Raw genomic sequence first — 15,070 nt, forward strand, 5'->3', positions numbered from 1 at the left:
CCAGAGCACATTTCTGAAGACAATTTAATTCTCACAATTCACTTGGCACTACCATGACTGAAAATTTCACAGACTACCAAAAATATAAACTAAAACCCTTACAAATAAGTACTTCTAAAAATATTTACAAAGCTAAACAAAACTACCAGTATTCAAAACTTAGAATTCATGCATTCCTTTACACTAATGATGAATTGGAGAGAGAGAAATCAGGAAAACAATTCCATTCACAATTACATCAAAAAGAATAAAATACCTAGGAATAAACCTAACCAAGGAAGTGAAAGACCTATACCCTGAAAACTACAAGATACTCTTAAGAGAAATTAAAGAGGACACTAATAAATGGAAATTCATCCCATGCTCTCGGCTAGGAAGAATTAATATTGTCAAAATGTCCATCCTGCCTAAAACAATCTCCAGATTCCGTGCAATCCCTATCAAAATACCTACAGGATTCTTCAATGAACTAGAGCAAACAGTTCTAAACTTCATATGGAATGACCAAAGACCCTGAAGAGCCAAAGCAATCCTGAGAAGGAAGAATAAAACAGGGGGAATTATGCTCCCTGACTTCAAGTTCTACTACAAAGCCACAGTAATCAAGACAAGTTGGTACTGGCACAAGAACAGACCCACAGACCAGTGGAACAGAATAGAGAGTCCAGATACAACCCCAAACATATATGTTCAATTAATATATTGGATATACAATGGGTAAATGACAGCCTCTTCAACAGCTGTTGTTGGCAAAACTGGACAGCTACAAGTAAGAGAATGAAACTGGATTATTGTCTAACCCCATACACAAAAGTAAACTCAAAATGGATCAAACACCTGGATGTAAGCCATAAAAACATAAAACTCTCAGAAAAATATATAGGCAAAAATCTCTTGGACATAAACATGAGCAACTTCTTCATGAACATATCTCCCTGGGCAAGGGAAACAAAAGCAAAAATGAACAACTGGGACTACATCAAACTTAGAAGCTTCTGTACAGCAAAGGACACCATCAGGAGAACAAAAAGACAGCCTACAGTATGGGAGAATATATTCATAAATGACAGATCTGATAAGGGGTTGACATCCAAATTATATAAGGAGCTCATGCACCTCAACAAACAAAAAGCAAATAAGCCAATTAAAAAATGGGCAGAGGAGCTGAACAGACACTTCTCCAAAGAAGACATTCAGATGGCCAAGAGGCACATGAAAAGATGCTCCACATCACTAATCATCAGAGAAATGCAAATTAAAACCACAATGAGATATCACATCACACCAGTTAGGATGGTCAACATCCAAAAGACAAACAACAAATGTTGGCAAGGATGTGGAGAAAGGTATACCCTCCTACACTGCTGGTGGGAAAGTAAATTAGTTCAACCATTGTGGAAAGCAGTATGGAGGTTCCTCAAAAAACTCAAAATAGAAATACCATTTGACCCAGGAATTCCACTCCTAGGAATTTACCCTAAGAATGCAGCAGCCCAGTTTGAAAAAGACAGATGCACCCCTATGTTTATCTCAGCTCTATTTACAATAGCCAAGAAATGGAAGCAACCTAAGTGTCCATCAGTAGATGAATGGATAAAGAAGATGTGGTCCATATATACAATGGAATATTATTCAGCCATAAGAAGAAAACAAATCCTACCATTTGCAACAACATGGATGGAGCAAGAGGGTATTATGCTCAGTGAAATAAGCCAGGCGGAGAAAGACAAGTACCAAATGATTTCACTCATATGTGGAGTATAAGAACAAAGAAAAAAATTGAAGGAACAAAACAGCAGCAGCCTCACAGAACTCAAGAATGGACTAACAGTTATCGAAGGGAAAGGGACTGGGGAGGATGGGAGGAAAGGGAGGGATAAGGGGGAAAAGGGGGCATTATGATTAGCACCCATGGTGTAGGGGTAGGAGGCACGGGGAGGGCAGTGCAACACAGAGAAGACAAGTAGTGATTCTGTAGCATCTTACTAAGCTGATGGACAGTGACTGTAATGGGGTATTGGGTGGGGACTTAATAATGTGGGGAGTCTAGTAACCATAATGTTGCTCATGTAATTGTACATTAACGATAATGAAAAAAGAAAAAAAAACTTAGAATTCAAAGTTATGACTCTTTAAGTTTGCAACAGCCAAATTGAGAGCCTGAAGCTATCATGCTTATTATATGTCAAGCACTTAAAAAGAAAGATACTTTAACTTTGTATTAAATAAAACAAACCAAATGTGCCAGAAAAGCTGTGGCTTCTATTAAAATGAACAGCCTGCAGTTACATATAATTCAATTTTTTTCATCTTCAGGCCAAAAAAAAATTCTACAATGTCTTCACTGTTGTTACCTTAAAACAGATGATGTCAGTTTCTCAAGCTATTTAAAGTATGTGCTATGTACCATATGTATTATAGTGCTTCCATTAGTTATATATGACTACATATTTACCTTTAAAATCTTGATTAGATTGTCATGACTCAACACATTTCAGGCAAGGGAAACAAAATTAAAAAAAAAAAAAACAAGTGGGACTACATCAAACTAAAAAGCTTATGTACAGCAAAGCACACCATCAGCAGAACAAAAAGGCATCCTACAGTATGGGAGAATATATTTGTAAACAATTTATCCAATAAGGGGTTAACATCCAAACTATATAAAGAACTAACACACCTCAAAACCAAAAAAAACAAATAACCCAATTAAAAAATGGGTGGAGGATCTGAACAGACACTTCTCCAAAGAAGAAATTCAGATGGCCAACCGGCACATGAAAAGATGCTCCACATCGATAATTACCAGGGAAATGCAAATTAAAACCACAATAAGATAATACCTCATACCCGTTAGGATGGCCAACATCCTAAATACAAGGAACAACAAATGCTGGTGAGGATGCAGAGAAAGGGGAACCCTCCTACACTGTTGGTGGGAATGTAACTTAGTTCAACCATTGTGGAAAGCAATATGGGGGTTCCTCAAAAAACCCAAAATAGAAATACCATTTGACCCAGGAAATACACTTCTAGGAATTTACCTGAAGAAAACAAGATTTTTGATTTGAAGAAACATATGCAACCCTATGTTTATTGCTGTACTACTTACAATAGCCAAGATATGGAAGCAACCAAGTGTCCATCAGTAGATGAATGGATAAAGAAGAGGTGTTGAATACACACGTGATGGAATATTATTCAGCCATTAAAAGAAAAGAAAAGTAATCCATCTGAAACAAAATGGATTGATCTAGTGGGTACTATGCTCAGTGAAATAAGCCAGATGGGGTAAGACAAGTACCAAATGACTTCACTCATTTGTGGAGTAAAACAACAAGGCAAAACTAAAGAGGCAAAATAGCAGCAGACTCAGAGACACTGAGAAGGGACTAGTGGTTACCAAAGGGGAGGGATTGGGGAGGGTGGGTGGGGAGGGAAAAGGGGATTAAGGGGCACTATAATTCACAATCACAATATAGGTAGGTCATGGGGAAGGTAGTACAGCACAGAGAAAACAAGTAATGACTCTACAGCATCTTACTACGTTGATAGACAGTGACTGAAATAAAGGGGGTGAAGACTTGACAATACGTTGTTTATGTGAAACCATCATAAGATTGTGTATCAATGACACTTTTTTTGAAGAATCAGCACATGGTGCAAATGTATGAGTAAGGTAAAGGTTTCTATTAGACAGCACAGTCCAGGCTTTGCAACTCACAAGGTCAATGATTTAGACCATTGTTTGCTAAAATAAAGCCCTCTAGGTCCCAGTTTCTTCATTCTTAAAATTTAGGTATTAAGAATAGGCAGTGAAAGTATTTAATACAATAACTCACCTCTTGCCTATCATTACATATTTTATTTTCAACTCATTTTCAAACTGTTGAACCAAAGTTTTACAAAAACTAAACCACTCCCTGAACTTCAGATATCCTCAAAAGCAACAATCAGTTTTTTGAAAATACAGATTCTATTAATTCAAAAAGCCATTTCCATTTTTTTCCATGTACATACTTAAAACAAAAAATTATTAATGATCAAGTCTTAAATCTCTGTACCACTTCTTACCAGTGCAGGAAGAGAAGACAATCAATCCAATCCCAAATGGGAAAAAATTCAGGTATAAAAGAAAATAAACTTCAACTTTAAGTCTGCATAAGAAGTATCTTCAGCCAGAATTTGATGAGACTAAAGGAAAACAAGGACCTCTTACACCACAAGGGCTATTTTCTGAGCATCCTTAAAGCTTAAATTCAAGTATGTGCCTAACAATCCGCTCCAACTCACGTGTCTCAAGTACTCAGGTAAACACATAGATAACTCTGGTAGTAAGTCAAAGGGCCAGGTTTCTAATTACCTTTGGGCATCACAGGTTCTCTGCTTAGCCAGGAGGAAGGGGAACATGTGTGCATCATGGCTTACAAATCAAATTTCATGCCCTTTGCTAGTAGGCCACAAATTAAATTCAACAGCATTAAGCAGTCTACCACACTTAAAAAATGAACCTCAACTGAAACTGCCTGCTTACTTTTCCATTACAAGCAGTCCTAAATATTCCACAAGATGCATTTAACAGCAGAAGAATCTTCTTTTCATCAAAATAATAATTTGACCTCTAGAAATTTTGTAACATACCATACTAAGCCAAAAAATAAACCATGTTAAGATTTGGAAATTCATGACAAAAATCCAGAGTACAGGCTGTCAACTGTGTCAACACAAGTATCCTCTAGAAAAGCGTTTAGTGGGGTCAAGAAAACACTCTGGGATCTTACCTAAGGATCTACCTCTCATTAGCTATAATCTCTAACATGCTTCCATTTATCTCCTCATTCATAAAATAGTAGTAATAATAAAACCTGCTTCATATGGATTCTTTGAAAATTAAATGTCATAAAGCACTGAGCACTATGTCTAGCATATACAAAAAGTTCAGTAAACACTACTCATTATTATCACTATCTAGCCCTCGCTACAGGCCTACCTACTTCCTCCTTTGAGTAAACATGTTATGAGTCCTTACTCAACTCTTAGTATGTGTTCAGTGCCATTCATTCTCATTCTTTTCTACCTCTCTCCCTCACCCATTTCTCCCTTGCTTGTCCTTTTTCCGTCTAGAAATTACAAACCCCAGATTACAAAAAAATGCAAACCAAACTAAAACTTTATACCAAAAACACTACATGAAAAGCCTTACTTTTGCATGGCTCAAATATACTAATTCACACTCTATGAAGAAACAATAAACAAAATCCCTATGTTTTACTTCCTTCTGAGATCCCCCACCATCACCCTTATCAAGTTTCTCCATAATTAGTCAAATTTAATAACCTAACTCTCCCTTCAAACAGCTTTGATGTCAATTTGGCAAGCCAATGCCATGCTCTTAGTGATTAAGTATTTTTAGGAGCTTTTTATACAAGGAAAATACAAAAAATAAAATACCTTTGGTGCTACTGCTTAGTTTCACCCTCTTTCTCTTGCCCAGACCTTGACTCCCATCCTGATCCTCCTGGAAGAAAACAAAATTAGCATTATACACAGTCCTATTCAAGAATTTATACATTTTACATAAATATAAATATGCTTATAAATTATGTTAAATATATAATATAGGCATTCTTACATATTATTAGTCAACACATTTTACTTTTATCTATTTCTGTAATAAAATACATTATAATGCTAATTTTAGATTAAATTTTTTAATTAGCATATATAATGAAATCCTTAGTATCAAAATACAAGAGCTCCTAAGCTTAATCTGCACACCTAATGGAAGACTCTTTAAACACCCCAAAATGCCAAAATAAAAACTTTCTTAACCTTATAAACATAACATCAAATGCTCAATTAAGCTAATTGGGAGGGAGGGAGCAGATTAGCATAGGAAGGAAAAAGAGAAGGGGAAGAGGCCTAAAACAATGAATAAAGAGAAAGCTTTGAGGTATCTAAGACAAAATGAGTTCAAGAAATCAAGTTCCAAAAAATAAGTACCACATATAAGAAACTGGAGTTGTCAGGTAAAAAATAAGAACATATTACAATATACTTGGGAAAAAAACCCAAGAAGGAAATAAAGCCATTTCTGATCATACGTTATATATTTATTCCCATAAAAACCACACATTAAAAACAAGAAGGCTTATGGGGGAAAATGGTGAGGGGCAAATCACTCACAAGTTTGTAACCAGAAGTAACAAAGTCAATCATAGGTACGTGGGGGGATCACTTGGATGCCCTGGCAAACATCTTGGAGCTAAGGTGGACTCAGCGGATGTTAACACTGCACCACAACAGCTGATGAAGACTATGCAGAGGGACAGGAGCACAGAAAGCAGGCTGCCAATAGTGAAACCAGTATGAAGCTAGGGTACGCCTCTTAAGGAGGGAGCCTTGGGTGCAGGTACTCATTTCTGATTTTCTTAAAATGTTTCTACAAAGGTTCCTGAGGCCTTCACAGCATAGTTCAGAGTTTTTTCCCCTCCAGCTAAATGGTATGATTCTACTCCATTATCCCAGTTCTCCTAAACTAGGAAAGATAACATAGGAATCTAAAACTTTCTTATACTGACATCTTTTTCCTAATTTCCAAACATATATGAACCAACCGGTATTATGTGTCTTTACACATGTGTTACTGTTTTATCAATGGTGTTGGTAGAATTTGTTTGTGGTTACAAATTCCCAGATACTTTCTCAATTAGAGCCCATCAAATTTCCAAAGCAGAAAAATAGCCTCAGCTTCATTCTGCTACTCTATCTACTGGTATAGCTTCCGTGACCTACATACCACAGCCTTAAGTTCAGGTTTCTGCCAACTCCAGCATCAGTCCTCAGGGTCAGTTGGGTTTTCCAGAGATACCACTTAGCTCAGTCATTCAGCATTTACTAAGCACTTCAATATGTCCTCCCTGTAAATCCTCCTTTGCCAGGCCTCTATGGCCATTAACCTGGTAGCACTACTGACAGCCAAACTACACTCTCCTCCTCCTCTACCACCCTCACCTTGCCCTTGGAGAAACTCAGCCAGAATGAAATTTGGAGGCTTAAAAGACAGAAAACAGACAAAAGAATGTAAAATGTAAAATTATGCCATAGGAACATATGCCATATGACCAGAGGGTTCTAAAGTTTGAAATTTTAGCTAATAGCTATTTATGAAACTGTTCTCCCAATCCTGAGAGAAAAGACAAATTTGGGAAATAAAATGTTACATATTATGTTAGGATTACTTCATAATTCCAATGTAAATTCCCTATAAAAAGAGTATCCTTAATCAAGCAATGGTCATAGCAAAATGGAGTTCTATAAGTTTCCCAAGGAAAGTCTAAAAAGGACAAGTAAAATTAGCTAAGCAAAGGAGGGGAAGAAAAGACAGCATGAGCATAGGCACAATGACAAAAGTCTAGAAACACAGACCAGTGAGTTGGCCTCAACATCATGGTAGATATCAAACCAACAAGGAAGGAAATTACCTCCATCTAAACTGGTGAGAAAATAGGTAGTCTTTTACATTGCTGGTGAGAGTACACAGTACACAGTATCATCTTTCTGAATGGCAATTTGTCAATACATGTCAAAAGTCATTAAAGTATATTTATCACTGGAACAGAAATTACGGTTATAGGAATTCATCCTAAAGAAATCATCAGACAAGTGAATAGAAACTAAATATATAACTATTCATCACAATGTTATTTATAATAGCAAAATAAAAGAATCTTTGGTTTCCAGCAGAAGGGGATTAGCATACCTATACTCTATGAAGAAAAACAATGGTCAAGCTCTATACTCACTGTGACCAAATAGATGTTCAAAAAGCTATTATTAAAACTGAGGAAAGCATGTTATGTAGAATAGCATATGTAGTACAAAACCATTTATGTATTGAAGATACACACAAATAAAATCTGTTAAAATATACTCCTTGTTATAGAGGTTGAAAACTATCATGGGTGAGCAAAACAAATTATAGAACAGCATGTAGAACATGAAACCACTAAACATTAAAATATACTATATATAAAAATCTGTTTAGAATACAGATGTTATAGTAAGTTACCTCTAAGTGATAGAGTAATAGTTAATTATATTATCTTTCTGTTATTATTTATTTTCCATTTATTTGACAATGAATATAGATTGTAGCTTTAAGTTAATATGGATGTCTTTTTAAGTGCTAGTGCAGATTTCCAATCCTAACTGTAACAATCTGCTCAGGAAAATGGATTACTTTGTTAACTGTTACAGGTTTTATTTATTTTGAGAAAGAACCATAATTTTTAACAAAGAAGAACTCACAGTGGCAGAAATTTCAGACATTAAGGAAGATGAAAACAATAAACTGTATTATCATAACCACGATAACCCACCCACCCCAAATTAATGATGGGGAGTTATAGTTCTTCCTTAATAAGCAGGACAAGCCCCTATAGAACCCTGGGAAAAAATGATGGCCCAAAGGACAAGATAGTCAACCTCAGCCCAGACAGCACTTGTGCAGCCCTCAGAAATACTTTCCAGACATTAACTAGCCACTGGGCAAAGAAGTAGACAACATCGTTACATGTGCTTCAGACACAAAATACGTATATAGATCCAAATTGAAGTAAGAAGACCCAAGAAAAACAGACTCAAACTCCCAGTCTGCGAAATTTACAAATGGTTTCTCAACCTAAAATACCCTCTTTTTTGTTCTTTGATGAATTTACAAGACAAATGAAAAAATGTGAGTTCCAAAAAAGAAGTCAGGTAAATTCACATCTGGTCATAACATTACTCAAGGAATATTAATACAGAATACACATGACTAAAAGGCATATTTAACATTAGCAGGTTATAAAAATAAAATTCAAATATCTTAAGAGACTAGAACAATAAAGCAAAACAAAGATTTAAGTAAACCACTGTAATCTGAGATTGTTTACTTAAAATCTACAACTACAAAGCAGAGAGGGAGCTCTAACTTGTCAGCTGTAAATCTGGTAGGCAAAAACCTAGGCATTTCATTTTGACCACTGGGACTCAATCCAACAGTCTGGCATGGCTGCTAAAAGGTTACAAAAACCAGGGGCCTTAATGAACTGTATGCTTACCAAAAGATGTCCCATCACCATGCACTGAATTAGATCACAGATTTTAAAAGGGAATGAATAGGTGAAAAAGGTATGTACATCAGACAATATTAAATAACTAAGGATAAATGTTGAAAGGGTGTCTGACGGAAGTAGAAATAAAAATCTTTCTATTGGAGAAAATAAATGTGTGAAAATTGCAATACTAAAGACAGTATTAAGAAGAACTTCCTAATAAGTAGAGCTGTCAAACAAAGGAACAATTTGCCTCATCAACTAGGTGTAAGCTTCCTATCATTGGGAGTGTTTATGGAGAAGCTTAGCAATTGTCAGGAATGCTGTACAATCAATTACCATGCTGGAAAAGAAATATACTAGAAACTTCTAAGGCCTTACCAACCAAAAGTTTCTATGATTCCCCATTTCACCCTTAACCACTAATGAATTTTACTGCTAACAAATTAAAATTAACACTTATATCACAAAAATTAACATTAATTTTTTTCCTATTCATTTAAGAAAAGCAACTCTGACTTTCAATTTCAATAATCCTGCATCTTGTACAGGTTTTGACAAACTCATTTTAACAGTTTTGGATTCTGTATTGAATAAAAGGTAAGCATATCGACAGCATATCTACACAGTGACTAATTTTTGGTAAGTGATTGTTTCTCAATTATCTAAGAGGGTGCAGAAAAAAACCCTAGAAGTAATCAAAAAAAATTAAACAATGGTTATCTCTGGATGGTACAGCTATTTTATCAATTTTCCACAATGGACATTCATATTTTTATAGTTTCACAGGGGAGAAAGTGCTTAAAATATTTTCATTTGCATTAACAACTAAGTACACTAAAGTGACAGAGATAATTATCTGGTCACTGTACACAAATACATGGACATTACAGTAATGGCCACAGTGAATATAATCTTTCCTTAAAAAGTACCTTGATCTAAAAGATCCTATTTTCTCTGACAAACTCACTAATTAGGCCCATGTATAAGATACAGTACTAGAGATAATTTTCTTTTTAACTGAATTACCTGGTTACAAACCGAATAAATTCAAAATTAAATTTAAAAATACTTTGTAAAGTTAAAATATGCTTGTTTTAATTTCATTTTGGTTCCATACAATTAAACAATATGTTCTTCTATTATTTCATGTGAGCTACCCAAAAAAAGAATAAGAAGAGTATGAAGAATGTCATGTTTATAAATAGCACTGCTGAGTACATAATGTTCTCTGTGAACAGTAGGGACAAATATCTGACACAACTTGCATGAATTAAATAGACTGCAATATGCATGCTCCTTCAAGTAAAAGTCTTTACAAATATAAAATCTTGTTGCTATTAGTTTCAAATATGTTTCTTCATTTTTAAAACAAACTGGTGGGGTTAGACTACCACTGGGGTATTCCAATTCTGAATTCTGACTTACAACACTTTTTTAATTGCTGTATTCCCCTATCATTGTAATTGAGATGTCACAGCTGTCCTCATCCAGTCTTAATTTTATTATTATTTGTTAAATTACAAGAATGAAATCATGAAAAGGGTTTTTCCTCAATAGTCATATGGGCCTGTAGAGTTAAGAGTGTAGAACTATAATCCTTAAGCCATATCCAGCTCTTCATTAAATCTGATATATAAATACTAAAAGCAAACACACCATTTATGCCTCCATTTGTAAGAAAAATGCAATATAGCTTTTTTTTTGATATCGTTAATGTACAATTACATGAGCAACATTATGATTACTAGACTCCCCCCATTATCAAGGCCCCACCCAATACCCCATTTTACAGTCACTGTCCATCAGCTTAGTAAAATGCTACAGAATCACTACTTGTCTTCTCTGTGTTGCACAGCACTTCCCGTGGCCCCTCCCCCTACACTGTGGATGCTAATCGTAATGCTCCTTTTTCCCCCTTATCCCTCCCTTCCCACCCATCCTCCCCAGTCCCTTTCCCTTTGGTAACTGTTAGGCCATTCTTGGGATCTGTGAGTCTGCTGCTGTTTCGTTCCTTCAGTTTTTTCTTTGTTCTTATACTCCACAGATGAGTGAATCATTTGATACTTGTCTTTCTCCGCCTGGCTTACTTCACTGAGCATAATACCCTCCAGCTCCATGCATGTTGTTGCAAATGGTAGGATTTGTTTTCTTCTTATGGCTGAATAATATTCCATTGTGTATATGTACCAGTTCTTCTTTTCCATTCATCTACTGATGGACACTTAGGTTGCTTCCATTTCTTGGCTACTGTGAATAGTGCTGCGATAAACATAGGGGTGCATTTGTCTTTTTCAAACTGGGCTGCTGCATTCTTAGGGTAAATTCCTAGGAGTGGAATTCCTGGGTCAAATGGTATTTCTATTTTGAGTTTTTTGAGAAACCTTAATACTGGGAATGTAAATTAGTTCACAGTGGTTGAACTAATTTACATTCCCACCAGAAGTGTAGGAGGGTACACCTTTCTCCACATCCTCGCCAGTATTTGTTGTTGTTTGTCTTTTGGAAGTTGGCCATCCTAACTGGTGTGAGGTGATACTTCATTGTGATTTTAATTTGTATGCTTAGTGATGTGGAGCATCTTTTCATGTGCCTGTTGACAATCTGAATTTCTTCTTTAGACAATTGTTCAGATCCTCTGCCCATTTTTTAATTGGATTATTTGCTTTTTGTTTCTGTAGGTGCATGAGTTCTTTATATATTTTGGATTCAACCTTTTATCAGTATGTCATTTATGAATATATTCTCCCATACTGTAGGATGCCTTTTTGTTCTATTGATGGTGTCCTTTGCTGTAGAGAAGCTTTTCAGCTTGATATAGTCCTACTTGTTCATTTTCGCTTTTCTTACCCTTGCCCGTGGAGATATGTTCATGAAGAGGTTGCTCATGTTTATGTGCAAGAGATTGTGACCTGTGTTTTTTTCTTAGAGTTTTATGGTTTCATGACTTACATTCAGGTCTTTGATCCATTTTGAGTTTACTTTTGTGTATGGGGTTAGACAATGATCCAGTTTCATTCTCTTACATGTAGCTGTCCAGTTTTACAAACAACAGCTGTTGAACAGGCTGTCATGTCCCCATTGTATATCCATGGCTCCTTTATCATATGTTAATTGACCATATATGTTTGGGTTAAGATCTGGACTCTCTATTCTGTTCCACTGGTCTGTGGGTCTGTTCTTGTGCCAGTACCAAATTGTCTTGATTACTGTGGCTTTGTAGTAGAGCTTGAAGTTGGGGAGTGAGATACCCCTTGCTTTATTCTTCCTTCTCAGGATTGCTTTGGCTATTCAGGGTCTTTTGAAGTTCCATGTGAATTTTAGAACTATCTGTTCCAGTTCGTCGAAGAATGCTGTTGGTATTTTGATAGGGATTGCATTGAATCTGTAGGATTGCCATTTTGACAATATTAATTCTTCCTACCAAGAGCATGGGATGAATTTCCATTTGTTAGTGTCCTCTTTAATTTCTCTTAAGAGTGTCTTGTAGTTTTCAGGGTATAGGTGTTTCACTTCCTTAGGTTTATTCCTAGGTATTTTATTCTTTTTGATGCAATTGTGAATGGAATTATTTTCCTGATTTCTTTCTGCTAGTTCATGGTTAACGTATAGGAATGCCACAGATTTCTGTGTATTAATTTTGTATCCTGCAACTTTGTTGAATTCAGATATTAGTTGCAGTAGTTTTAGAGTGGATTCTTTAAGGTTTTTTATGTACAATATCATGTCATCTGCAAATAGTGACAGTTTGAATTCTTCCATTCCAATCTGGATGCCTTTTACTTCTTTGTGTTGTCTGATTGCCGTGGCTAGGGCCCCCAGAACTATGCTGAATAAAAGCAGGGAGAGTGGGCATCCTGCCTTGTTCCCGATCTTAGGTGAAAAGCTTTCAGCTTCCCACTGTTAAGTATAATGTTGGCTGTGGGTTGTCATATATGGCCCTTATTATGTTGAGGTACTTGCCCTCTACACCCATTTTGTTGAGAGCTTTTATCATGAATAGACATTGAAAGCTGTCAAATGCTTTTTCAGCATGAATGGAGATGATCATGTGGTTTTTGTCCTTCTTTTTGTTGATGTGGTGGATGATGTTGATGGATTTTCAAATATTTTACCATCTTTGCATCCCTGAGATGAATCCCACTTGATCATGATGTACGATCCTCTTGATGTATTTTTGGATTCGGTTTGCTAATAATTTGTTGAGTATTTTTACATCTATATTCATCAGGGATATTGGTCTGTAATTTTCTTTTTTTGTGGTGTCTTTGCCTGATTCTGGTATTAGAGTGATGCTGGCTTCATAGATTGAGTTTGGAAGTATTACCTTCTCTTCTATTTTTTGGAAAACTTTAAGGAGAATGGGTATTATGTCTTCTCTAAATGTCTGATAAAATTCAGCAGTGAATCCATCTGGTCTGGGGTTTTGTTCTTAGGTAATTTTTTGATTACCAATTCAATTTTGTTGCTGGTAATTGGTCTGTTTAGATTTTCTGTTTCTTCCTTGGTCAGCCTTGGAAGGTTGTATTTTTCTAGAAAGTTGTCCATTTCTTCTAGGTTATCCAGTTTGTTAGTATGCAATATAGCTTTAAAAGCCTTAATGAAATTTTTAAATGGCATAAAACAGGTATGTATTTAAGAATATTTGTATCTGGTTACTCTCCTTCTATCACACCCTTTCCATCTAACCTACCCCTTCATCAGCTTTCTCCTTTATTATATATTCCACCCTTTATTAAATTACTGCTTACATTTTTAATCATTTTAAGTAATATATATATAAAAAATACTTTGAAAAGAAGTACAATACAAATTTAAAGTATTAATGTTACTAGTTTTTATGTGAGTAGATGGAAATTCTTCTATTTTCCCTGTAAATAAATCACACTAAAACTCAAGTAACTTGCTTCTTCTTTATGATGCTTAGCCCCAAATGGCATTTTCTTTCCATATATGTCACTGATCCTAGTAAAATAATGTTTCCCATTAAGTAAAAGTAGAATAAAGTAGAACAGAAGACCCCAAGAAGAGACTAGCAGAAGAGTTATAATAATTTTACAATTTCATGTTTTAATTCATAAGTATATTTCTTTCCCTCGGCGGCAATGAATGCTACTAAAATTTTAGTATACTCCCTTTGGCTTTACAAAGGTAAAGATCAAATTCTTTGAGAACCCTCCTATCAAGAGGTGGGATCTGCATCCCCTCCTATTGAATTTGGGCCACCTTAGCAATTCACAACTGATAGTATGCAGTGGAAACGCCACTGTAACTCCCAAGGCTATTTCAGAAAAGGCTCTCACAGCTTGCTCTCCGGCTGCTCATTCTGATAAAAGCCAGTAACTATAAAAGAAGTTAAAAATATGTAAGAATTTTGAAAATATGTTCAGAACCAAAAAGTAAAGACTTTGCCATATATATATAAAACATAAGTAAATATGTTTTTGTGTAAAAAAAATTATGATCACAATCTTAAAATAGAAAATTACCTGACTGTATACACTAAAACTATGATTGACCTTCAGTAATGGTCTTTTCTTTATATTTTCCCATCCTGAGGCCACGGGGTTGAAGAAACCACATGCAGGCAGTTTGGCCAACAGCCAGCTGAGTTCCTTCTGGACAATCAGCATTAACTGCCAGCCCTGTCAGAGAACCACCTTAAATCCTCATCCCAGTTGAGCCTTCAGATGACTGCAGCTGCAGCCAACAACTAACTGGAATCACATACGGTAACCGAAGCACAACTGCCCAGCTGCTCTCCCTGAATTCCTAAATCATAAAATTGTGAGGGGAAAAAAAGGTAACTTTAAGCCACAAACTTTAGGACAAATTGGCTGCATAGCAGTAGTAGAACAGTGATTTATCCACATTGCAGAGAGAATCTAATCTAGACCAACAGATACAGATAGCAGATCTAGTGTTCATTTCACACTCTAACACTAACTAGTAGAAAAAATTCACTTGCCTGA

General features: G+C 35.7%; 1 protein-coding gene across 1 annotated transcript in view; it reads right to left on the reverse strand.

Annotated features, from left to right (window-relative positions):
* UBR3 (ubiquitin protein ligase E3 component n-recognin 3) overlaps positions 1 to 15,070 on the reverse strand; it is a 296,154-nt gene that overhangs the window by 212,625 nt on the left and 68,459 nt on the right. The window contains exon 6 of the mRNA XM_057503934.1: positions 5,452 to 5,518. Coding sequence (XP_057359917.1) covers positions 5,452 to 5,518 — 67 coding nt within the window. The remainder of the gene's footprint in view (positions 1 to 5,451; positions 5,519 to 15,070) is intronic.

Source organism: Manis pentadactyla, chromosome 6 (genome assembly GCF_030020395.1).
Source record: "Manis pentadactyla isolate mManPen7 chromosome 6, mManPen7.hap1, whole genome shotgun sequence".
NCBI classification, from domain to species: Eukaryota; Metazoa; Chordata; class Mammalia; order Pholidota; family Manidae; genus Manis; species Manis pentadactyla.